The 24557-nt window shown below is 36.8% G+C and overlaps 1 protein-coding gene across 1 annotated transcript in view; it reads left to right on the plus strand.

Moving 5' to 3' along the window:
- Window positions 1-2746, plus strand: part of ASZ1 (ankyrin repeat, SAM and basic leucine zipper domain containing 1) — a 69036-nt gene extending 66290 nt beyond the window's left edge. The window contains exon 13 of the mRNA XM_040260870.1: window positions 2300-2746. Coding sequence (XP_040116804.1) covers window positions 2300-2452 — 153 coding nt within the window. The 3' untranslated portion in view covers window positions 2453-2746. The remainder of the gene's footprint in view (window positions 1-2299) is intronic.
- Window positions 2747-24557: the final 21811 nt, after the last annotated feature.

Genomic DNA, 24557 nt, shown 5'->3' on the forward strand with positions numbered 1-24557 from the left:
CCTCAAAATAACTTTATACATATTCCAGGTAATTTGTCATTCTAGCTATTAACATATGTTCAGTCAAAAGGAGTCTTGTTAAAAACTGAGCAGAAAATTGAAGCAAATTCTGCAAAATTATAGGAGAATAAAAACATGTAAAATAGGGCAAATGAACAATATAGTTCAAAGTTTTTGTAGACAATAACTCCTTCCCAGAAAAAGTTATCTTAGAAGTTGTGTTATCTCTGACATTTATTCATTCAACAAACTTGAGTGCCTGTTGTATGTCAGGCAACTGTGCTACACCTTACTTTTCTAATTATGCTCTCTCCTTCTCCTTTTGTGTTTCTTTAATCCACTCCACTCCCCAAATAAACCTTCTCATGCAAAAATATGATTTTATACTTTCTGAACTTGATTACAACATGAAAATTATAGCACCATTCATGTTTACTATATCCATCATCCAGAAAAATTGAAGGGAAATGGTATTGATTTTACTTATTAACGTGATGTTTTTCATGGGGTCCAAGGGAAGTTTGGAAGGATTTATGTAAAACTTTCTGCAAAGCATCAACTTTTCATGTTTAGTGTAAGATAGTCCCTAAGAAATCTTTGTCTCAGGATCGGTAATGATTTGATTTCTCTAAGATGAACTAAAAACATTTGGAGGGAGAGTAGATAAGAGGAGTAAGATGAAATTAGAGAGAGAGATCAGATTTTTCCTGAAGGGATGGAAAAGTTACTGCTTTCAAGTGTAACTCTGATTCTAAAACACAAACAATTGAGTCAGGTACAATAATATTTATTTTAACAGTGTATACCTATAGAGAAAATTTTCAACTTTCTTTAGCTAAATGGAAGGTCTTTTTTCTTTGGTCTTTTCTACCTTGAATCTATACATTTCTATATAAGGACTAGCCTTGAAAACATATTTATTGGTTCATAATAACAATAGATATAATTCTTTGGGCAGGAAAGTCTTAATTCTGCAGCAAGCTAGTGCATTGGTTTTTTTGAACTAGTCTTAAGCAGTAATCACCAAAATAAGATTTTATTTAAAAACCTGTGAGGACTTCCAGGTTTGGGAGTATGCTGTCATGCCTGTTAAACTTACAATATTTTAAGAGTTTACCAATAATAACAAAGGATTTTTTTTAAAAAAAGAAACATATGAGCTATCATAGATAAGTATATGGAGGTAACAGAGAGAGGGTGGGAGAGGTCAAGGCCAGACTCTAACACCACATCATTCTCTTTCAAACCAACACACGGACAGGCTCTTGTCAGAAAGGGTCATTCTAAGTAATTGGTTAATAAAAGGAATGACTGTCTCAGGATTCAGTAAATGGAGCATCAGTGTCAAAAAGGAATCTGTTGCTGAATGAAGCCATTTGGAAGCTAGACCAAGAATACAGTATTAATGAAATTGGCATTGAAGTCCATCTTCTACTATAAATTTAAAATTAATTTTGCAGGGTTCTTTAATTAAATATTTACACTGTAGATTTGAGAAGTAGTTATTTTTTCTAAGGTTCAAAGTATTTATGTCACCACTCCAGCACAGGATGTTTCCAGTAAATATCACTCTATAAATGTGCCTGATTCTTTTTATCTTTCAAGGATCTTCTGGTTTATGCTTGTTCTCCTTCTTCTGCCTCTCCCCCAACAACTAAACTATCCTCTCTGCACCCCACCCCCACCACCACCACACACACACACACAAAGTTGACGGGACTTCTTTAGCAAGAAGTTCCAGTATGGAGATTTAGAAACTGACTGAGTCATGTAATTTCATTGCTGGAAAGTGCTAAAAGAACCACTAAAATTTTTGTTAACATTTGTTCCTGCAACTATATTTAAATAAAGGGTTATACTTCTAGCATTATCATCGAATTTCTAGTTTTTGTTGAATTTCATGTATTGTAGGTATTCTATAAGAATGGTTTGCTTTTTTTGGTAAGAAATCAGTTGATATTTAATACAGGAGGGAAAAAAAATGATTGTTATTCCTTAAAGGTAGAAACAGAAACTTTGACATTAAAGGAACTTTATCTCTTGACATAAAAACGTGATTTTAAAATGTAGTCATCTGTAGAAGCATTTATTTTTAATATAAAACTAATAGTCTACAATCGGATCCTGGTTGAAGGAAAAACTATTTTTTAAGACTTTAAATCTTCCATGGGAATCTTGCATTTAGGTTACATCTAAATCAAGTGAATTAACATGTATATTTTGATACTTTTAAATCAAAGATATTTTTATTTTCAGTGTACTGTACATTAACTCTTCTTTTTTCCATACTAAACATTAGTTACAAAATGAACGAGAAAATGATCCAACTCACATACCGTTAATGGAAGAAGTATCTACATGGAATACTAGGATTTTGAAGAGGACGGCTATTACAGTATGCGGATTTGGGGTTCTTCTTTTCATCTGCAAGCTAACTTTTCAGAGAAAATAACCCTAATATTTGTTTTGAATAACGTATGTGTTCCTTATTCAAATTACCTAAAAATGTTGCTTTTAACTATTTGTGACACACTGTAACTACCTCTTTGCCTACTCTGTAGGAAGAATTATGATAGTATAGGGCAGAATGTTTTTCTTTAAAAAGTGGTTTGTCAGTTTGAATTGAAAATATAATTTGTTATATTTTTATGTTAATTTTGATCAAGCAATAAATTATAAGTGATTTTTAAGTTTGATCCTATCCTATGACTGTAAATCACATTCAAAATAAAAGTTTTATCTAATATTCTTTGACATTTAAAAAAGTATGTTCATTTGTCACAGTGAATCTACAGAATTTGTAAAGTGTTCATAAACAATAGCTTTCTTTTAGTCCGTGTCTTCCCTTTCCATTATTATGTAGTAAGGACTTTCTTATTTAGTTTTTTTAGTTATATATCATTATGTAGAAATTATTAATTTGAGAATATTTTAGAGAATGCAGAGTATAGATAAAATGTGAAAATTTTTAATCATTTATTAAAAACAGGAAAAATATTTTAAATGTAAATTTTAAAAAGCAGAAAATTTAGAGTAGTGTGGAAAGCCCAAAGCACATTAGAATTTTTTATGTAGTATACTTTTGGGAACTTAGTGTGTGTAACATTCTTGAGGATGGTATGAAAGTGAATGGCATTTGGCATATAATTTCTCATACCAAGCTAAAGAAGTAATGCATGATTTCTTTATGAGTTTTTTTTTCAAAATCAAAATAATGATATTCAGATTATAAAAGTGAAGAAAAGGCAGGCCTAATTTAGCAGGCAATATAGTAGACTTTGGAGAAGGCAATGGCACCCCACTCCAGTACTCTTGCCTGGAAACTCCCATGGACGGAGGAGCCTGGTAGGCTTCAGTCCATGGGGCTGCTGAGAGTTGGACACGACTCAGTGACTTCACTTTCACTTTTCACTTTCACGCATTGGAGAAGGAAATGGCAACCCACTCCAGTGTTCTTGCCTGGAGAATCCCAGGGACGGGGGAGCCTGGTGGGCTGCCGTCTATGGGGTCGCACAGAGTCGGACACGACTGAAGCGACTTAGCAGCAGCAGCAGCATAGTAGACTCATCAGCAGCAACAGCAGCGTAGTAGTTAAATGTTGCTTTATTCAGTACCATACTTAGGTACAATTGATACACAGTTATTAAAAGGTAAACATCAAACAAGGAAGAAAATTGTGGAAAAGAAGAACAGCATGAGGAATATTATTAGTAGCACTAGTAGCTCTTGGTTATAACAAAGCAGCAAGGTTTGAGTCATTCTTTTTTTCTGAGAATTACTCAACCATACATTTTTGGAAGGAATTGGTGTCTGACATTTTAACCTAAGTGCCACAGTAAGACATTTTTTCCTAATATCCCTCTTTTAAATTTAAGCCTTCAAGTCTTAGAACTAAAGTAGAGAATGGATAGGATAATAGGTACTTCTTTTAACATAGATCATGTTTCACTACTAGCCCAGTGCTCAGGCAGACAGAGGTGTTTAATAAATGTTAGTTTTAGTTTCCTTTAAAAAAAAAAAAACTGTAGGAAAGTGACAGACATACTACCTGATTGTTTATTTAGAGTAGTCTTTCATATCAGTTCATCTTTAAAGACCATCAGTTGGCTCAATGGATTGCTAAATTTTTTGCTAACCAAACCAAACTGTATGCATCTCTTAAATAGTAAGACAAACTATGAAAATACAAATTGATAAAATATTTGCTTTCAAAAAGGATATATTGCACAATTCCTTAAAATATTGATGCTTTAGTAGTAGCGGTGGTGGTAATAATCTGTCCCAGTATATGTCAAATATAATTAGCTATTCAGGGAAAAGAAGTACTATAAAGTCCATTGTATCTGCATTATCTGAGTATTTTCATTCCCTTGACAATTACGGTATAATTTTCAGATTACAGACTAAGTAGGGCAGCATTTGTTGTGATTAAATTGTTTCTTCCTGGATAAAATAAACCTTTTATCCTGGTTTAAAATTAGTTATTTTATCTAGTGTGTAAGTCCCTTCTTACTCTGATTATTTGACTTAATTACAGTGCTTTACTATGAGGGAGGCAGGGTATAACTTCTGGAATATTCATTCTTTTATAAGATAGCTCATTGAAAATCATTTGTCTTCCTTTTATAGAACAGACTCAGTGGAGAACCTCCCTAAAACCACAGACAGAAGTGGTGTAAACCTAATTTTAATTTTATGTACTGGAAAGTAGTAAAACTTTATTAATTGGTAATTAGTTGGGATCAGAAAATGTTCCTGTACCTTTGGAATCAACTTTGAAGCTCAGATAATTCATTATAAGCACTGGTTGGAATGCCAGTACCTTTCACACACAAAAAAGTCTGGTTCCTTGCCACTCTCCTCCAGTGCCACGCCTAGCGCCCTCCACCAGTTCTATTCCACATCCCTGGTGTATTCACTAACCTTTTTACTTCTCAGTCAAACTTCTAAGACCTCTTTCTCTTGATCTCATTCTTAAATAATGGCCTTGCTTCTTAATGTCCTGGGAAACAGAATCAGTTAAAGAAGAACTTCCACACTGGGTTTCCTTTAGTTATGTCAGCAAACTCTTTTTGTAAAGGAGCAGACATGAAATATTTTAGCTTTTGCAGGCCATATGTCACAACTTTTTAACACCGCCACTGTAGCAGATTGTAGACAATACATAAATTAATAGATGTGCCTGTGCTACAATAAAACTGTACAAATACAGGTGATTGCCTGGAGTTAGCCCACCAAGCTATCGATTGCCAGCCTCAGTCTAATGTCACACAGTTACAAATATGAATTAAAAATAATAATAATATCCAGTCTTAACAATCTGTCTTTTGATTGAATTATTTAATCTACTCACATTCAGTGTTACTGGTTTATTATTAGAATATTAGAAATATCGGTCATTTTAATTTTTTATATGTCTCATATTTAAAAATCTAATGATTTTTCACATTTTTGAGTTATTTTTTCAGTTTCTCTAGGGCTTACCATGTATATTTTAACCTACAGGAATCTGCTTCCGATTTACACTAACAATTTCAGTGAGATACGGAAACATTCCTGTAGAGCTCTATTTCATTGTCTTCCATTTTTATACTGTTATTGTTATGCATATTACATCTATATATATTATAAACCTAACAATACAGTGTTTAATTATTGTTTTATGTAATTCTGTGTCTACTAAAAGAACAGAAAAGATGACCATCAAGTTTATATTTATAAAATGTGTCATTGACTTTCTTATTTCTGGTTCTCTTCATTTGTTCCTATGGGTTCAGGTTACCATCTGGTGTTACTTCCTTACTCCAGTACAACTCTTCGCACCTACCTCCTTTGTGCTATTATTTTCAAATATAATACATTTCTATAAGTTACAAACCCAATGGTACAGTTATGTATATATTTCTTCAAATAACTGCTTTTTAAAAAGAAAGGAGAAGAAGGATACTGTCTTTTATAATTATATAATTACCTTTATTACTGCTTTTTCTTTTTTCTTAAAGACTTAGATTCCCATTTGGGTTTACTTGTTTCCACTCTGAAGAACTTTTTTTAGTATTTCTTATAAGGTGGATTGCTAGTAATTCTCTTTTAAGTTTTGTCTACCTGGTAGTCTTTGTTTTGCCTTTGTTTTTAAAAGAAAGTTTTTCTAGATAGAAGATTCTACGCTGACAGGGATTTTTTTTCTTTAAGAATTTTGAATATCCTATCTCACTGCTTTCTAGTTTTCACGGTTTTTTAAAATGATAAGTCAGCTTTTGACCTTTGGGGGCTTCCTTGTACAAGTTTTCAAGATTTCCTTTTTGTCTTTTACCATTCTTACTATGATATGTACGTGTTTGAGCTTCTGTATTTATACTACTTGGGGGGAGTTTATTGAGCTTCTTTGATGTGTAAAGTTTTTCATCAAATTTGGGAAATTTCCAGCCATGATTTCTTTGAATGTTTTTTCTATTTCTTTTTCTTCTCCGTTTCTGGTATTCCCATTATACCTGTATTGGTGGATCCAAAAGTATCCAACATTTTTTTCTGTTTTTCTTCATTCTTTTTTCTGTCTCTTCTTCAGGTTGCATAATGTTCATCCATTTATCTTCACTGATTCTTTTTTCTAGTTCAAGTCGACTGTTTAGTTACTATAATTTTTTATTGCAATTATTGTGCTTTTTAATTTCATAATTTCCATTTGGTTCTTTTTTTTATGATTTCTGCCTCTTTATTGACATTCTCTATGATGAAACATTTTCTTCATACCTTCTTTTAGTTCTTTAATCATATTTATAGTGGCATCTTTGAAAGTATTTATTAAAAATAACATCTGGTCCCTCTCACAGTTTCTGTTGCCTACCCTTTTTTCCTATGTATGGGTCACACTTGCCCATTTCTTTGCAAATCTCATAATTTTTTGTTAAAAACTGGCTATTCTGGAAAGAGATTCCTCTCTCCCTCCCCACAAGCAACTGCTGTTGTTGCTCTTCGCTTTTTTATTTGTTTAGTGACTTGGCTGGTCTATTTTACTGAAACCTGCTTCCCCCAAATTGTGGAGCCCCTGATGTCACTTTTCAGAGAGTGCAGTCTTAGGCATGTACACACTCACCCTGGAATGGCAGTGGTTTTAGCAGGGCTCTTTCTGACTGTCTCTTTTTCTAATATCTCTAGTAGGCTTGCTGCCTCATTTGGTATTACACCCAGCCCATGCTTTGCTGTGCTGTGCCAAGTCGCTCAGTCGTGTTCCACTCTGCAACCCCATGGACTGTAACCGATTCAGGCTCCTCTGTCCATGATGATTCTCCAGGCAAGAATACTGGAGTGGGTTGTCATGCCCTCTACCAGGACACCCAGCCCTTGGGTTCCACCAGTTACTGGTTGATTGCTTGATCGTTTTTGACATGCCCTGGAGCATGCATTGCTCAGCAGTCTGATAGAATTAAATTTGGATGGGATAGTTTTTGAGGCCATCTTTTGAGGCATATTCTGACCAGGGGACAGTCCTTCTCAGCTGTCTCTCCCTTCTTCTCTGGTGAACTAGTTGGCCTCCAGTTTAGCTTGTTGCTCCTAATTAAGAGGAAATGTTTTCTTCAAGAGTGCCATTGGGCTTGATTTTCTCCACATTCTCTTTTAAATGAAGTCAGTTCCTTTGGGGAGGAGAATGAAACTCTCCTTTCTTATGGACTGCTTCTTTCCCTGGACAAAATCTCTGAGCCACTCCTCTGAGTGCTGGGTGGGGCAGTAGCCTCTGGTCTTTTGGGTTTGTTTCTTACAGTTCTGTTCTTCCAGTCCTGTGAGTGAGCTGGCATAAGGAAGATGGGGCCTTAGTGTCTGGCCTTGCCATTCCTGGGGTAAAGCCCTCATCCCATGAGCTCAATGAAAGGAGAGAGCCCTCCACCTTTCAGCCACACTCATCAGAATATAGCCGCTTAAGCTTAGAGTCAGAAGGCCTTAGAAAAGCTGGAGGATTGCCCTTTAGATGAGATGAGATATGGGAGCCCTTATTTGGGAGCTGAGGGGAGAGGGAGCCCCATCTTGTTGACCACATCCACTTAGGGTCATACTGAGTTGTAGTAGGTTTCTTTGACTAAATATTGTTTCATTTGTTCTGAGCCCATAGGACTCTGCAAGGATTCTTGGTAAAGTTGTGTGTTGATAGCTTTCTCTAGCTTTGCTTCTCTGGAGAGTCTGTCCATGCTGCTCTTTACACTTCTATCCTGGCAGTGAAACTCCCACACCGGTATTTCTAGGGTATCTGCTACAGCCTTTAACATAGTGCTTGGCCCAGAATAGTATGAAAGAATTTTTTTAAGCCAGAAACATTAGCTAAATTCTTTCATGTAAGCTTTACCTCCCTCCAGGTTAGTATCACAGGATGCTTAAAATTCTAAGAGCACCTAAGAAGAAGCAAAAGAGAGAGACCACCTTGGTTTGACCAGGAAACATTATGAGTAGAGAAATGATGGGTAAAGCAAGGCTACACTCTAAATTTTGAAAACTTTACTGTAGAAGGTATTTAAGCTAATACATAAATTAATTATATGCATTAAATATAGGAAACAGGATATATAAAACTCTAATGAAGCCAGCTACAATTTCAAGCACCAGAATTGAAATTGAGTTTGTTTTTTAATGTGACTTTTTACACTGACAACCTTTTTTATTTATCCTAACATTATCCAAAAGTTAATCTTTAAGAACACAGATAACCACGATGACTTCTGATTTGCACTCCAAGGCACTCTGACACTGCTTAATAAATAATCATTTGTAGCTCTGTGGGGGTGGAAATAGGGTGGGGATTTTCTTTTTGGCACATCCACTAGTGAGTAATACATTTATTTCAAGTGCCAATAAAAATGTTATACTGGACTTATGTGACACATTTGTTAGTTATTAAAGAAAGTAATTCTAAACTATTTGAGCAATGCTCTATTATTATATTTCTCTACCTGTAAATTCAGATTATCCTATCAATAGTCTAAACAAAGTGAGCATTTTTAATACTGCATAACAGTTTTGGGGAGAGAGTAAATAAAATGCCACTTTTGGAAGTGTCGCCATCTCTGGACTTCTCTCTAGAAGGCAGTATTATTCACCTTTCTCTTCGCAACTAATCTTTCATAATTGTTTCCATGGATTTTCTTCCTTCCTGGAATCTTTCTAACACTTTATCCATCTTTCTTTTCTTTCCTTTTGAAGTCTGCCTACTGTTACATGCTGTCTCTTTCCTCTCAAGCCTTCACTTTCCTGTTGACAATGAGGTAAAGCAGAAGGTAGCCTAGGTTCCTAGCTCTGTTGCATTACCTTGTACATTCTCAGTCTTGGTTTCCTTATCTGTAAAATAGGTTCTAAAGACTAAATGAATCAGAACAATGCCTCCCTGTTAATAGGGCCAGTTTGGAGTTCTGAAATTAGAATAAAATCATAGGGGCTTTTTGTAAGAGAATTGGTGCTTCCTAGACACATTGAACACCTCATAAGTGGTTTTGCTTTTGATTTCACATCCAGAGATCTGATAAGAGAATTGATCTTAACATTTGGTTATTGCCAATATTTTATAATAAATTTGGGGGAAATTACTAGTAATTATATTTCAGTTCATTAAACAATTACTGAGTGCTTAGTATGTATGACAGTAATATACCCATATATTACATGTTTTATATGAGATCAGAAAACTCAAATACTTTTGCTATTAAGAGAGACAATGAGGTTACTGTCTTAAAGACATAAGCTTTAAAAAGAAAAAAAGCCACTCTGTAAAACTGTTTCATGGAAAGGGTGTGGTTGAGCATTTTGTTTTTAATTTCCACAGTTATGAATGTCGTGATAGATTCACTTATCTTATGGGAGAAGGGCTCACGCAACCTCAATCAGTGCCTGCTTACCAAAAAAAAGCAACAAAGAGAAAACTGGCTAAGTGCCAGTCTGTGAAATCTTTTAGAAGAGATTTAGACTATATTTAAAGCAAGCGGGACTTCCCTAGTGTTAAGTGGCTAAACATGCTCCCAGTGCAAGGGGCCCAGGTTCACTCCCTGGTCAGGAACTAGATCCCACATGCCACAATTCAGGAGTTCACATGCCACAGCTAAAGATCCCATGTGCCTCAACCGAGACCCAGCACAGCCAAATAAGTAAATACTAAAATAACAGTATTAACAGAGTAAGCTTCTACTTATCATGGATTTAAGATTCATTGTGCTAAACCAATTTTTTTATGGCACCAATGTAATTTCCTGTGCCATCAGTGTAAAGTATTAAAATCAGACACCTAGAATATTCGGTAGTAGTACTATTAACCATCCAGTTACTGGTAATATAACAATTAACTATAGTTAGTGGTAGAGCTACAATTGTCATGTTAGTGGCAATATTACAAACACTGGGGTTAGCTGTGGTGAATGAAAATTGGACTTAAAATGTAGAAATGAAAGATTACAGAGTTTGTGTGAAAGTTCAGTCAGTTTCTAGATAAAATAGGAATAGCATCATAGAATGAAAGAAAAATTATGTATTTTGTTGTTAATGAGGTTTAGTTTCCTGAAGTATATGCCATGATGTAACTCCCAGATTTCTCTTTAGGAATAAAAAACGTTCCCACAGCTGCTGGGAATGCAGCTAGCAGAAAGCCCTCTTTAGAAGTTTTCTCTGCTAATGAAAGATGCCTTCCCAAAAGCATGTCCTACTCCCAGCAATGACTAGTAACATAGGGCTTTAAAAGCCCCAATTTCAAGGACCCTCATCCCAAATCAAGATTAACTCCAAAGGACCATCCCACTTTCAGAGCTCCTGGTGGGGTTGGCTGAGGCCTTCATCAACACTACATCACAGGGACTTGCCTGGTGGTCCAGTGGCTAAGACTCTGTGCTCCTAATGCAGGGGGCCTGGATTCAGTTCCTGGTCAGGGAACTAGATCCCACATGCAACAACCAAGACACAGCACAGCTAAATAAGTAATTTATTTTTAAAGACTATCACAGTCCATCTTCTCCCTCTACCCAGTCCTGTTTCCTTCCCTTCCCTTGCACAGGTTTTCCTCTCCAGAGCTCTCCCTAATAAATGTTCTGTATGCTAATCTTCATTCACTTCCGTGTTTGCTTTCCAGGGAACCCAATTCTGTCAACTGACCAGCAGAGCCTTGCATAAATCATGAAATGTATGATCATTGTTAATAACTTCTTCTCCAGAACTTAGTTTCCTAATTTGAAAAATAAAGCTCATTCTGAACTAGAGTTGTTGTTGAAATGTTAAATGGAGTAACATAGAAGTGACTGTAGAGTTTTATAGTTAATGCAGACTTGTGGCTAAACAGGCAGTGAGTTCCAGTTTCGGCTCTGCCCCTTACTACCTGTACAACTTTTAGAACACTACCAAAAATCTCCAACTCTCTGGTTCTTCATCCATAACATAAGAATAACAGTAATAATCAGATTAAAAATAATTGCTTTAATTGGGTGTTTACTGTATGCCAGACATTTGGCTAATTTTAAAAAAACCTATATTTTAATAGACCTATTTAACTAAACCTGTAAGGTTGTTATAAGGACTAATGAAATAAGGCAATATAAAGAGTTTTCTACAATGCATGATATATAGCATACATCAAATAAATGGTAGCCAGTATAATTTCTGTTAAAATTTATCATAAAGCATTCACTACAAGTGACTTGTACCAAAAATCAGATCTTTATAATTTCCAGGACCACATTTTTGTGACATATAACTTAAAATAGTGATATATAATTAAAAATACTTCAACTGTCTAAGCTATTCACAATCCATAAGACAACATTTAATAAACCAAGCTGATAAATTATTTAAGATTCCATTTCCCCTCTTCCCTTTTAACAGGTGGTACTATGCTCAAAAGCAGAAACCATTTGTCTATAAAGCCAAGTTTATTAAACCCTCTTGTGATGATGGTGAGAGCTAGAGTTTGCATTCTTATCATGCATAGATGGTAACTAAGGAGATACGTAACTCAGCCCTGGTCAGGCTGTCAACTTGGTATGACACCCTAGTACACGTTCACCTCAAGCCACAAAGAGGACCTCTTCTGCCAGAAATGGTTTACAGATCATGAGAGCCACCAGTTTATCCACCTGAGAGGGACACGTTTTTTTAGCTATTTATTAACTTCATTTGATTTTTAAATATTTACCTACTTTATGTCTACTTGAAAATGAATACTAAAGACATGGTAAAATCTGGGCCAACTGAATTGATAAACATTGTGAAATGATTTCATTTTAAGCACAGATACGAGGCTGTTCCCAAATACCTGAAAGCCATAGATGGAGCCCCACACTGAGAACAGTGCAAGAATCCTCCTAGTATAGATCCTGGAGGAGCTGCACCAGAGGTGGCAAGAATACACTGAAGAACTGTACAAAAAAGATCTTCACGACCCAGATAATCATGATGTTGTGATCACTCATCTAGAGCCAGACATCCTGGAATGTGAAGTCAAGTGGGCCTTTTAGAAAGCATCACTACGAACAAAGCTAGTGGAGGTGATGGAATTCCAGTTGAGCTATTTCAAATCCTGAAAGATGATGCTGTGAAAGTGCTGCACTCAATATGCCAACAAATTTGGAAAACTCAGCAGTGGCCACAGGACTGGAAAAGGTCAGTTTTCATTCCAATCCCAAAGAAAGGCAATGCCAAAGAATGCTCAAACTACTGCACAATTGCACTCATCTCACATGCTAGTAAAGTAATACTCAAAATTCTCCAAGTCAGGCTTCAGCAATACGTGAACCGTGAACTTCCTGATGTTCAAGCTGGTTTTAGAAAAGGCAGAGGAATCAGAGATCAAATTGCCAACATCTGCTGGATCATGGAAAAAGCAAGAGAGTTCCAGAAAAACATCTATTTCTGCTTTCTTGACAATGCCAAAGCCTTTGACTGTGTGGATCACAATAAACTGTGGAAAATTCTGAAAGAGATGGGAATACAGACAACCTGACCTGGCTCTTGAGAAATCTGCAGGTCAGGAAGCAACATTTAAAACTGGATATGGAACAACAGACTGGTTCCAAATAGGAAAAGGTGTACGTTAAGGCTATATATTGTCACCCTGCTTATTTAACTTACATGCAGAGTACATCATGAGAAATGCTGGACTGGAAGAAACACAAGCTGGAATCAAGATTGCCAGGAGAAATATCAATAACCTCAGATATGCAGATGACACCACCCTTATGGCAGAAAGTGAAGAGGAACTAAAAAGCCTCTTGATGAAAGTGAAAGAGGAGAGTGAAAAAGTTGGCTTAAAGCTCAACATTCAGAAAACGAAGATCATGGCATCCGGTCCCATCACTTCATGGGAAATAGACAGGGAACCAGTGTAAACAGTGGCAGACTTTATTTTGGGGGGCTCCAAAATCACTGCAGATAGTGACTGCAGCCATGAAATTAAAAGACGCTTGCTCCTTAGAGGAAAAGTTATGACCAACCTAGATAGCATATTCAAAAGCAGGGACATTACTTTGCCGACTAAGGTCCGTCTAGTCAAGGCTATGGTTTTTCCTGTGGTCAGGTATGGATGTGAGAGTTGGACTGTGAAGAAGGCTGAGAGCCGAGGAATTGATGCTTTTGAACTGTGGTGTTGGAGAAGACTCTTGAGAGTCCCTTGGACTGCAAGGAGATCCAACCAGTCCATTCTGAAGGAGATCAGCCCTGGGATTTCTTTGGAGGGAATGATGCTGAAGCTGAAACTCCAGTACTTTGGCCACCTCATGCGAAGAGTTGACTCATTGGAAAAGACTGATGCTCAGAGGGATTGGGGGCAGGAAGAGAAGGGGACGACTGAGGATGGGATGGCTGGATGGCATCATGGACTCGATGGACATGAGTCTGGGTGAACTCCGGGAGATGGTGATGGACAGGGAGGCCTGGTGTGCTGCGATTCATGGGGTCGCAAAGAGTCGGACACGACTGAGCTACTGAACTGAACTGAACATTATGAGAAAAATTAACCCATCTTTTGGGGTTTTTTATTAATGGTGTCAAAGGCATCCCAGCTGATACAGGGTTATACCTATGATACCTCATTCTCCAATTTGCTTTTTCCATAAACACTGTTTTCAGATACATCCATGTCAAAAAGTGAAGATGTAATGAATTCCTTTTAACTGCTCTATAATATTCCATACTTTACCTACTTGTTCCCCCACTGATAAAATTTTGAGTTATTTTGGACTTACTTTTCTCAACAGTATCATATTATATTTACTTGTACATGTGTCCTTGTGTAAATGACAAAGTTTCTTTAACTACATTTAACAGTGGAATAGCTAGTGGTCGGGGAAAAAAATCTTCAATTTCTGTTTCATTAACTCTTGATGTTGCCGGGTATTTCTGTTTGCCCCCTTGAGGTCCTCTCTCCACCCCAACTCTACCCTGGGAAGCTGAATCTATGAAATACATTAAAGGACCCTTCAGCTCCTGATGGAATTTATCCAGTGGCAGAATATCTGAAGGAGAGTAAGGTGTAGATATTTATTCACCTGGCAGTAATTCCCGTGAGATTACTACCTGTGCCCCTCAACTGAAGGCTTTGTCTCAAGATAATCTCAAGATTCATTCCTGAGTTCCTGGAAACTTTACTTCCTTCCACATCCATTCTGGTCTGGGAGTGGTAACAGCTTCTCTGCCCACACTTTCAAAAATAGTCTCTTTGCAAATCAAATCTCCTTGAGTTATCATGCCATCTGTTTCCAGGTGAGAGCCTGACTGCATCACTGCTGTTCTGCACTCTTCAAGGAATCTATATTAATTTACAGACCTACCAGCCATGCATGAGAGTGTTCTTTACCACACAGCCATACCAATGCTTAAAATTAATGTCCTTAAGTTTTCTCCTACCTGATGGATTCAATAAAATTGATTGTTTTTTATTTTGTGCTCTGATTACTAGTGTAACTGAGCATTTCTTAGATTTATAGGCCATTTTCTCCCTATAAATTTTTTTTTTACTATCATTTGCTTATCTTTCTACTGAACTGTTTCTTATTGGCTTTTACTCCTTTAAATATTTGAAATATCAGTCATTTATCTGTAATATGTACTAGATTTCTATCTACTGCTTATCTTTTGTTTATGATGTTCTTTGTTGCCCAAACATTTAAAAAATCTTACCTATATTTTTTGTGCTTTAAAGTTTTAATTTTTATGTTTTGGACCTTAACAGAGCTGAAAATTATTTTTGTGCACAGTGTGAAATAGAAATCCAGTAACATTTCTTTCCTTACAGTGAGCCAATTTTCACATCGCCATTTTAAAATAATTTTTCCTCCTTGATTTGAAATGGTACTTATTTCTGTGCCTAATTTCTAATGACTTATGGATCTGAGTTTTATGTTTTATTCCATGCATCTATTTGCTGCCAATATCACACTGTTTTAAGTACCAAGACTTTATAATATATCTTAATATCTAGTAGCACAACAGTAATTTACTACTCCATTTGAATTTGTTTATTGCCGGCTGAGAAACATAATTACTTCTGTGCTTGATCTTAAATACAAATCAAGATTCTGAACTGACTTATTCATCTTAATAATTTTGTCCACTGATTGCTTCAGGTTTTCTATACATAGATTTGCAAATAATGAAATTTTGACCTCTTTCTATTTCTTATACTTATTTATTTACCTTAGAACGTTTTAGAACCTTAGTCCCAGGGTTAATAGTAGTGATCAAAATGGATGTTCTTGCTAATTTGGGGACCATTTCTAATACTTCCTAGTATTTCTTCCCTGTATTTATGCCCTTGCAGTGGGACAGCATGTGGCGTCTCTTTCATAACCCTCAGTATCCACATTGGCCGTTTGATTTTTTTTGGCCAATGGGACATTAGCAAAAAGGATGGAAACAAAGGCTTCAGGGTTTGCTTTAGGTGTGCCTTAGGCTTTCCACTCTTGTTGCTTTTCTGATCCTCCATCACATCAACAAGTTCAGGATAGCTTAATATAAAGAAATAACCATGGCCCCATTATCCTTCACTCTAGCCAACTCACTGACATGAGAGTGAGGCCATCAAACGCTTGGCCCCATTTGAGCTCAGGAGAAAAAGTGGCCAGCTCAAACCTGTTTACATTTCTGCTTCACAAAATAGCTAACACACGGCTATTATTTTAAGCATCAAAATTTTGGTTTTAAATTATGTGTTACATGGCAAAAAGAAAAAATGATATAGTCAGTTAATGACAGCAGTGGATTAAATATCTCTCACTAAGATTTTAAATTTAACCTAGTATTTCTGCTCATCTTTGCTATGAAGATTTGAGACTATAATGTTAGGTGAATTAAACTTAAAATTATTGTTGTCTTACAGGTAGATTTTATCTTTTATCTTATATGATCCAACTTTTTTTATCCCTAACTAATGTTTCTACCTTAAAATCTATTTTTTTTCTGATACTAGTAAAGGTATACTTTTAAAGAAACTATTATTTTCCTGATATGTCCTTTACTATTCTTATACTTTTATTTTTTCCTGTGTCCTAAAAGGAAATAAATTTGTCAATCCTGTCCTTAAAAAGAAATAGAAAGTTTAGTTAATTTACATTTCTTGTGATTATTGGTGTATTTATATTTATTTCCACCATCCCTTTGGCTTTTATTAAGTTTTTCTCCCTTCCTTCTTCTCACTGATTTATGAAGTTGGTGGTTTTTGTTGTTGTTGTTTGTTTTTTGTTTATTTTGGCTGTACTGCAGGGCTAGTGGGATCTTAGTTCCTTGACCAGGGATTGAACACGAGCCCTTGGCAGTCAAAGCACAGAATCCTAACCACTGGACTACCAGGGAATTCCCTATGGAGTTTTTTAAGTCCTCCTCTTTTTTCAACCATATTGTAAATTACATATTCTTTTTAGTGATTATCCTTAAATTTTTAACATAACAACAGATGGAAAGTCTAAGGAGAACCAGTAATTCTACCTTCCTTTTAAAATTATAACCTGGAAGACTTTACTTGCTCTTGTTCTTATATTTGTTAGATATTTGAATATGTTCTTTGTGAAATGACTATCCAAGGTTTTTGCCCATTTTATAATTGGATCGTCTACTTTTTTCTTTTTAACTGGCAGGAATTCTTACAATATTCAAGAGAAAAGTCCTTTATATACATATTGCAAATATCTTCTCTTAGTCTGAGGTTTGCTTTTCAAACTTTCTTAATGGTGTATTTTGATGAACAAAGTTCTTAATTAAGTTCAACACGTTTCTCTTTTCCCTCACACTGCTTTTAATGTTCTGTTTAAGAAATATCTGCTCATACAAAGGTCTTTAAGGTGTTGTCCTGTGTTTTATTCTTGAAGCTTGATTGTGTTTAGTTGTTTAGTTTTCATATCAAGATTTATGATCAATGTCATAAATATGATCCATGTTAAAAAATACTTATTTTTGGTATTATAGGAGGCAGCATTAAAGATTAATTTTGCTCATTCAGCTATCCATTTGCTCTAGTGCCAAATTTTGAAAGAAGCTTTCTTTCCCCATTAAATTGCTTTGCATTTTTCTGAAAAACAAGTTGACTCTGTATGTAGGGCCCCATTTAGGGACTCTGTTATTTTAAATTTGTTTCTACTTGACTATTCTTGCAATTATCACTTGACCCTAATTATTATAGTTTTTATTAAGTAAGTTTGAGAGCCCACAGCCCAGCTTGGTTCTTCTTCAAAATTATTAGACTGTTCTAAGCTTGTTGCATTTTCATATACATTTTAGAATCAACTACCTGAAGAGACTTATCTGTACTACAACTAATTTAGATAACAAGGCCCTAGACTTCAAACCAATACTATATTTCAATACGACAAGAGTGGGAGAAAGTGAAGGTTTTATGCATGCAAAATAATGTGAACTACTTCTGCCAGAGAGAAGAGTGTGGAAGGTTGTATTTTTCAGAGACAGCTACAACATTATCTCTTATGTTACATGTTCTGCTTTACCTTACTACACTCAAGATGGGCCCTCGAAACATCTAGCTTTGAAAGCCAACAGGCTTGCATCCATGAGATCTACAAGACTATAATGAATGGAGAGACAGTTCTTAACAGGTTCACACAGACTCACTGGCTGCTTCTCAGAGCATAGAGCAGAGGCAGTAGCCTGAAATACCCATTCCTTCACGAAAAGAGGCTTATTTTAAAACCTTCAGCCTGAGGGACAGGCTTCTTATTCATCCAGTGAGAGGAACATAAAGGAAAAAAAGAATGAAAGAGAGTGGAGACAGCTTAAAGGACTTGCGGGACAACATCAAGAGGACCAATGTTCACATTATAGGAAACAGAAGGAGAAATGAGAGAGAAAGGGACAGATTTTTTTTTTTTTTTTTTGATGAAATTTACTGAAAATTTGCCTAACCTGGGGAAGGAAACAGACATCAAGATCAAAGAAGCCTAAGAATGTTTCAAATAAAAGGAATCTAAAAAGACTCACACCAAGACACATTATAACTAAACTGTCAAAAGTTAAAAGATAAGGAGAGATTCTTAAAAGCAGCAAAAGAGGGATACTGCCAAGACAACAGAGTAGAAAGACCCTGAGGCTCACCTCCTTTTGTGGGCACACCAAAATTACAAGTATTTGCGTAACTACTATCAGTGTAAAAGACCAGAATGTCCAGAAAAGATCTTACGCAACTAAAGAGAAAAAGAAGGCACTGCAAAGAAATGGGTAGGAGTCTCAGAACCACAGTGTAGTTAAGACCAATGCTCCCAGGTGGGTGACACACTACCCAGAGAATCATTACAGTTGCATCGGTTCTCCCCAGGGAGTGAGGGGACCAGCCCATACTGGGGTCCTCAGATTGGAGAGCCCATACTGGGAAGACAGCCCCCAAAATGCCTGGCTTTGAAGGCCAGTGGGCCTTACTTCCAGGAGACCCAGGGGGCTGTGGGAAATAGAGACTCCACCTTAAACAGTGCAGACAGTATCTAACATGCTCTGGGACCCAGGGCAGAAGCACTCATTTGAAAGGAACTTGGTGAAACCTGATGACTGAGTTTTCCAAGGAGGCAGCAGCAGGCGACTGAAGCTCGCCTTGGGGACACAGCCAGTGGCAGCAGCCATCCTGGGGGCTCATTCTGCTACCTGGACACGTGCTGGCAAGTTTGGAACCCTTCCTCTACCTTACTAACCAGTGCTAGGGCATCTCAGGCCAAACAACTAACTGGGTGAGGACACAGGTTCATCTGCCAGCAGATAGGCTGCCTGAACAACACCTGAGCTCACGGCCGACCCAGGACCTGGCCCCACTCACCGGTGCACAGGCATTAGACCCGAGACCCCAGGGCCCAACAGCCAGATGGCCAACAGACTCATGAAAAGATGCTTCCCATCACTACACCAGGAAAATGCAAACCACAGCGAGGCATCCTCTAACACCTGTCAGAAACTATAATCAAAATACAACAAGTAATAAATGTTGGTGAGGATGGGGAGAAAAAGGAGCCCTCAGTCGCTGTTGGTAGAAATGTAAATTGGTACAGCCACTGTGGAAAGGAAGTACGGGTGTTTCTCACAAAACTAAAAAATAGAACTACCGTATGGTTCAGGAATTCTAGTCCTGCATATACATCTGAAGAAAACAAAAACGAATTTGAAAAGATTCATGTAAGTCATTCAATTATAAAACATTCACTGTTCATAGCAGCATTAGTTACAATAGCCAGGATGTGGAAGCAACCTAGCTGTCTACATTTTGAGACATGAAAATGGAAATATATCAAAACTTATGGGACGCAACAAAAGCAGTTCTGAGAGAGAAAATCACGGTGATAAATGACTACATTAAGAAACAAGAAAGATCTCAAATAAACAATATATACCTCAAGAAATAGAACAAATTAAACCTAAAGTTAGTAAAAGGAAATAACAGATCAAAGTGGAAATAAGTGAATTAAAGATTTAAAAGATAATAGAAAAGATCACCAATGCAATGGACATAAACTTGGGCAAACTTTGGGAGATGGTGAGATGCCTGGTGTGCAGTCCATGGGGTCACAAAGAGGTGGACATGACTGAGCAGCTGAACAACAAGAAAAGATCAATGAATCTAAGAAATGGTTTTTTGAAAAGATAAACAAAATTGACAAACCATCAGCTGGACTCACCAAAAATAAAAAGAACTCAAAATCAGAAATGAAAGAGGAGACAATTTATACCACAGAAATACAAAAAATCATAAAGACTACTATGAAGAATTATACACTAAAAGGGCTTATCCAATGGCTCAGTGGTAAAGAATCCATCTGTAATGCAGGAGCTTCAGGAGACACAGGTTCGATCCCTGGGTCAGGAGGATCCCCTGGAGAAGGGAATGGCTACCCACTCCAGAATTCTCATCTGGAGAATCCCCATGAACAGAGGAACCCAGCAGGCTACCATCCATGGGATCATAAAGAGTCAGAGATGACTGAAGCAACTTAGCACACATACACCAAAAACACTGAACAACTTAGAAGAAATGTATAAATTCCTAGAAGCATACAACATATCAAGGCTAAAACATGAAGCAACAGAAAATCTGAGCAGATCTATTACTAGGAAGGAGATGGAGTTAGTAATAAAAAAAAATTCCCAACAAACAAAAGTCAGGAACAGATGGCTTCACTGGTCAATTCTATGAAACATTTTAAATAGAATTAATAACACTCCCTCTCAAACTTTTCCCAAAAGATAGAAGAGAGAACACTTCCAAACTCATAAGGCCAGTATGACTCTGATACCTAATGTCTAAAACTAGACAAGAACATGACAAGAAAAGAAATTATAGTCCAATATTCTTGATAAACACAGAGGCAAAAATCCTCAACAAGATACTAACCAAATTCAGCAACACATGATTAACCATATTGTTACCATAAACTTATACCATAATCAAGTAGGATTTATTCCAGGTATGCAGTGATGGTTCAATCAATGTGATACACCACATTAACAAAAGGAAGGATAAAATCATACGATCGTCTCAACAGACACAGGAAAAGCAGTTGACAAAATTTGACATCCATCCCTCATAAAAATACTCAACCAAGTGGGTTTAGAAGCAATGTATAATACCTTAACACAAGAAAGGCCATATATTATAAGCCTACAGCAAACACTTTACTCAATAGCTTTTTTTAAAAAAAGAAAACTTTTCTTCTAAGATCAGGAAAAAGACAAAGATTCCCACTCTCACCACTTTTATTTAACACTGGAAGTGCCAGCCAGAGTAATAGTCAAGAAAAAAAGAAAAAAATGCCATCCAAATTGAAAAGGAAGATGAAATTTGCATCTATTTGCAGATGACATGATATTATATATTTAAAAAGCTAAAAACTCCACCAAAAGAACTATCATAACTAATAAATGAATTCCATGCCCTTGAAGGATATGAAATCAATATACAAAAGTTAGTTGCATTTCTATATACTAATAATGAACTATCAAAAAGGGAAAATAAGAAAACAGTTACATTTTGAATTGCATAAGAGAATAAAATACCTAGGAATAAATTTAACCAAGGAGATGAAATACACATACAATGAAAGTTGTAAGACACTGATGAATGAATTCAGTTCAGTTCAGTTTAGTCGCTCAGTCGTGTCTGACTCTTTGTGTCCCCACAAATTGCAGCACGCCAGGCCTCCCTGTCCATCACCAACTCCCGGAGTTCACCCAAACTCAATGTCAATCGAGTCAGTGATGCCATCCAGCCATCTCATCCTGGGTCGTCCCCTTCTCCTCCTGGCCCCAATCCCTCCCAGCATCAAGGTCTTTTCCAATGAGTCAACTCTTCCCATGAGGTGGACAAAGTATTGGAGTTTCAGCTTTAGCATCAGTCCTTCCAAAGAACACCCAGGGCTGATCTCCTTCAGAATGGACTGGTTGGATCTCCTTGCAGTCCAAGGGACTCTCAAGAGTCTTCTCCAACACCACAGTTCAAAAGCATCAATTCTTCAGCGCTCAGCTTTCTTCACAGTCCAACTTTCACATCCATACATGGCCACTAGAAAAACCATAGCCTTGACTAGACAGACCTTTCTTGGCAAAGTAATATCTCTGCTTTTGAATATGCTATCTAGGTTGGTCATAGCTGTCCTTCCAAGGAGTAAGCGTCTTTTAATTTCATGGCTGCAATCACCATCTGCAATGATCTTGGAGCCCAGAAAAATAAAGTCTGACACTGTTTCCACTGTTTCCCCATCTATTTCCCATGAAGTGGTGAGACCAGATGCCATGATCTTAGTTTTCTGAATGTTGAGCTTTGACCCAACTTTTTCAGAAGAAGACATAAATAAATAGGCCTTATAACAGCTACCCAAAACAGGCTTCCCTGGTGGCTCAGTGGTAAGGAATACACCTGCAACGCAGGAAACACGGGAGATGTGGGTTCAATCCCTGGGTCAGGAAGATCCTCTGGAGAAGGAAATGGAAACCCACTCCAGTTTTCTTGCCTGAAGAAATTCATGGACAGAGGAGCCTGGAGGGCTACAGTCCATGGAGTCACAAAGAGTCTGATATGGCTGAGCAACTGAACCCAACACCACAAACCCAAAGCAATCAATAGATTCAATGTGATCCCTATCATAATTCAGTGAAACGACTATCACACAATGTTATTATTTTTGCCTTCAACCATCAAACATATTTTAAAGAACTGGAGAGAAGCAGAAGTTTATAATATATATCCATCTATTTACCATTTCTTTGCCTTTTTGCCTTTTTTTTATACCAGATTTTCCAGATTTCCTTCTTGGATCATTTTCCTTTTAACTTAAAATTTTCCTTTGGCCATTTATTTTAAAAACAAGTCTGCTGACAATTATTTTTCTGTTTTCCTTCATCTGAGAGTATCTTTATTTCATTTTCATTCATGAATGTATTTTCACTGGATATAGAATTCTGGACTGAGCTCTTTTCTCTCAGAGCTTTAAAAAAGACTGTTTCATTCCCTTCTGTTTTCACAATTTTTCATGAGAAATCTACAGTCATTCAAATCATCATTTTCCTTTGCTCCTCATAAGTAATGTATCACTTGTCTCTATTGTCATACAAGATTTTGTCTTCCTCTTTAGGTTTTGGTAGCTTTTTTTATTATGTGTCATGGCATAGATTTCTTTGGGTTTGTCCTGTTTGGGGTTTTTGAATCTCAAGGTTTATGCCTTTGACCAAATTTATGAAATTTTTAGCCATTAGTTCTGCAAATATTTTTTGTTGCAATGGACTGTTTGTATTGTTTCAGAGATTCCTGAAGTTTTGTTCATTTCTTTCACTCTTTTTTTTTTTTCCTTCTGTTAGGACTAGATAATTTCTACTGATATGGCTTCAAGTTCACTCACATTTTTCTGCCATTCCAATATTGCTACTGCCCTTATTCAGTGAGATATTTCACTATCTCACTGTGTAAGACAGTGCATATTTTTTCAGTTCAAAAACTTCCATGTGGTTACTTTTTCCATTTTCTCTTTCTTTCCTGATGTTTCCTATTGTCCATTTGTTTCCAAAGTATTCATCTTTACTTCTTGGAGCATTTTCATCATAGCTGCTTCAAATGTCTGTGATAACTTCAACATCTGTGTCACCTATGAAACAGTGTCTGTTCATTGTCTTTTCTAGTCAAGTTGGAATGTTACAGGTTCTTTGTATGTCAAGTAATTTTTTGGCATCCTGGACATTTTTGAATAGAATGTTGAGACTCTAGGTCTTGTTTAAATCCTATGAAGAATGTTGATATTCCTGTTGTAGCACATAATCAAGCCAGTTGGGTTCAGGCCAAAAATTCTGACCACCTTACCTTTCTGTGGGTTCTTGCTCTGGTATTATGAACATTTCAGTTTTCAAGTTTTGTAATGCTATTTCCATGCCTGCCTCCATGTGTAAAGCCCAGTGGTTTATCTGGGACCTGACGGAGGTATATCCCACTGTTCTTTTCTCAGAGTATGATTTTTAGAGTCAGATCCACATGTGCCTACCCTGGGAGGTCAGCATAGGCGTTCACATATAACTTTGTGGGATTACTTTTCCAAGCTCTTCATTCTGTATGTGATTTTCTAGATACTTTTTGGTCTTCTATCTGGAAACTGTGGTTTTAGTTATTTCACTCTGTCGTCTACTTCCTGTGACTATATCCTTCTGGAGCCACACAGCAGGAGAGAAAGAGAAAGGGGAGAAAAGCCATGAAATTTTATCCCACCTTCTTGGTACCAAGTTCTTCAGTGTGGAGAGGAATTTTCCCATCTCTTAAGAGTTTCAGGGACATGTGGGTCCTTACTGCAGCTAATGCCATTACTACCAATATCAACTTTCTAGGGCATGAGGTATGAGAGAGATTGGGGGCTGGGGGAAAATGAAGGGATTTTCCCCACTCTCTCTGAGTATGTTAGGAGTTCCTTTTAGGCTCCTTGAATCAAAATTCTAGAGACTGTCCCCATAGATCTGTCTGCCCTACTCCAGCTTTTGGGTGCTCTGGGTCCAGGCTGTATGATACCAGAGGAGATACAAAAAAGAAACTTATCATCACTTAGTCAACTTAAAATGTCAGTGTTTCTTAATCCATTCACTTTTCAGAGTCC

This window comes from Oryx dammah, unplaced genomic scaffold (genome assembly GCF_014754425.2).
Source record: "Oryx dammah isolate SB20612 unplaced genomic scaffold, SCBI_Odam_1.1 HiC_scaffold_18, whole genome shotgun sequence".
Classification (NCBI taxonomy): domain Eukaryota; kingdom Metazoa; phylum Chordata; class Mammalia; order Artiodactyla; family Bovidae; genus Oryx; species Oryx dammah.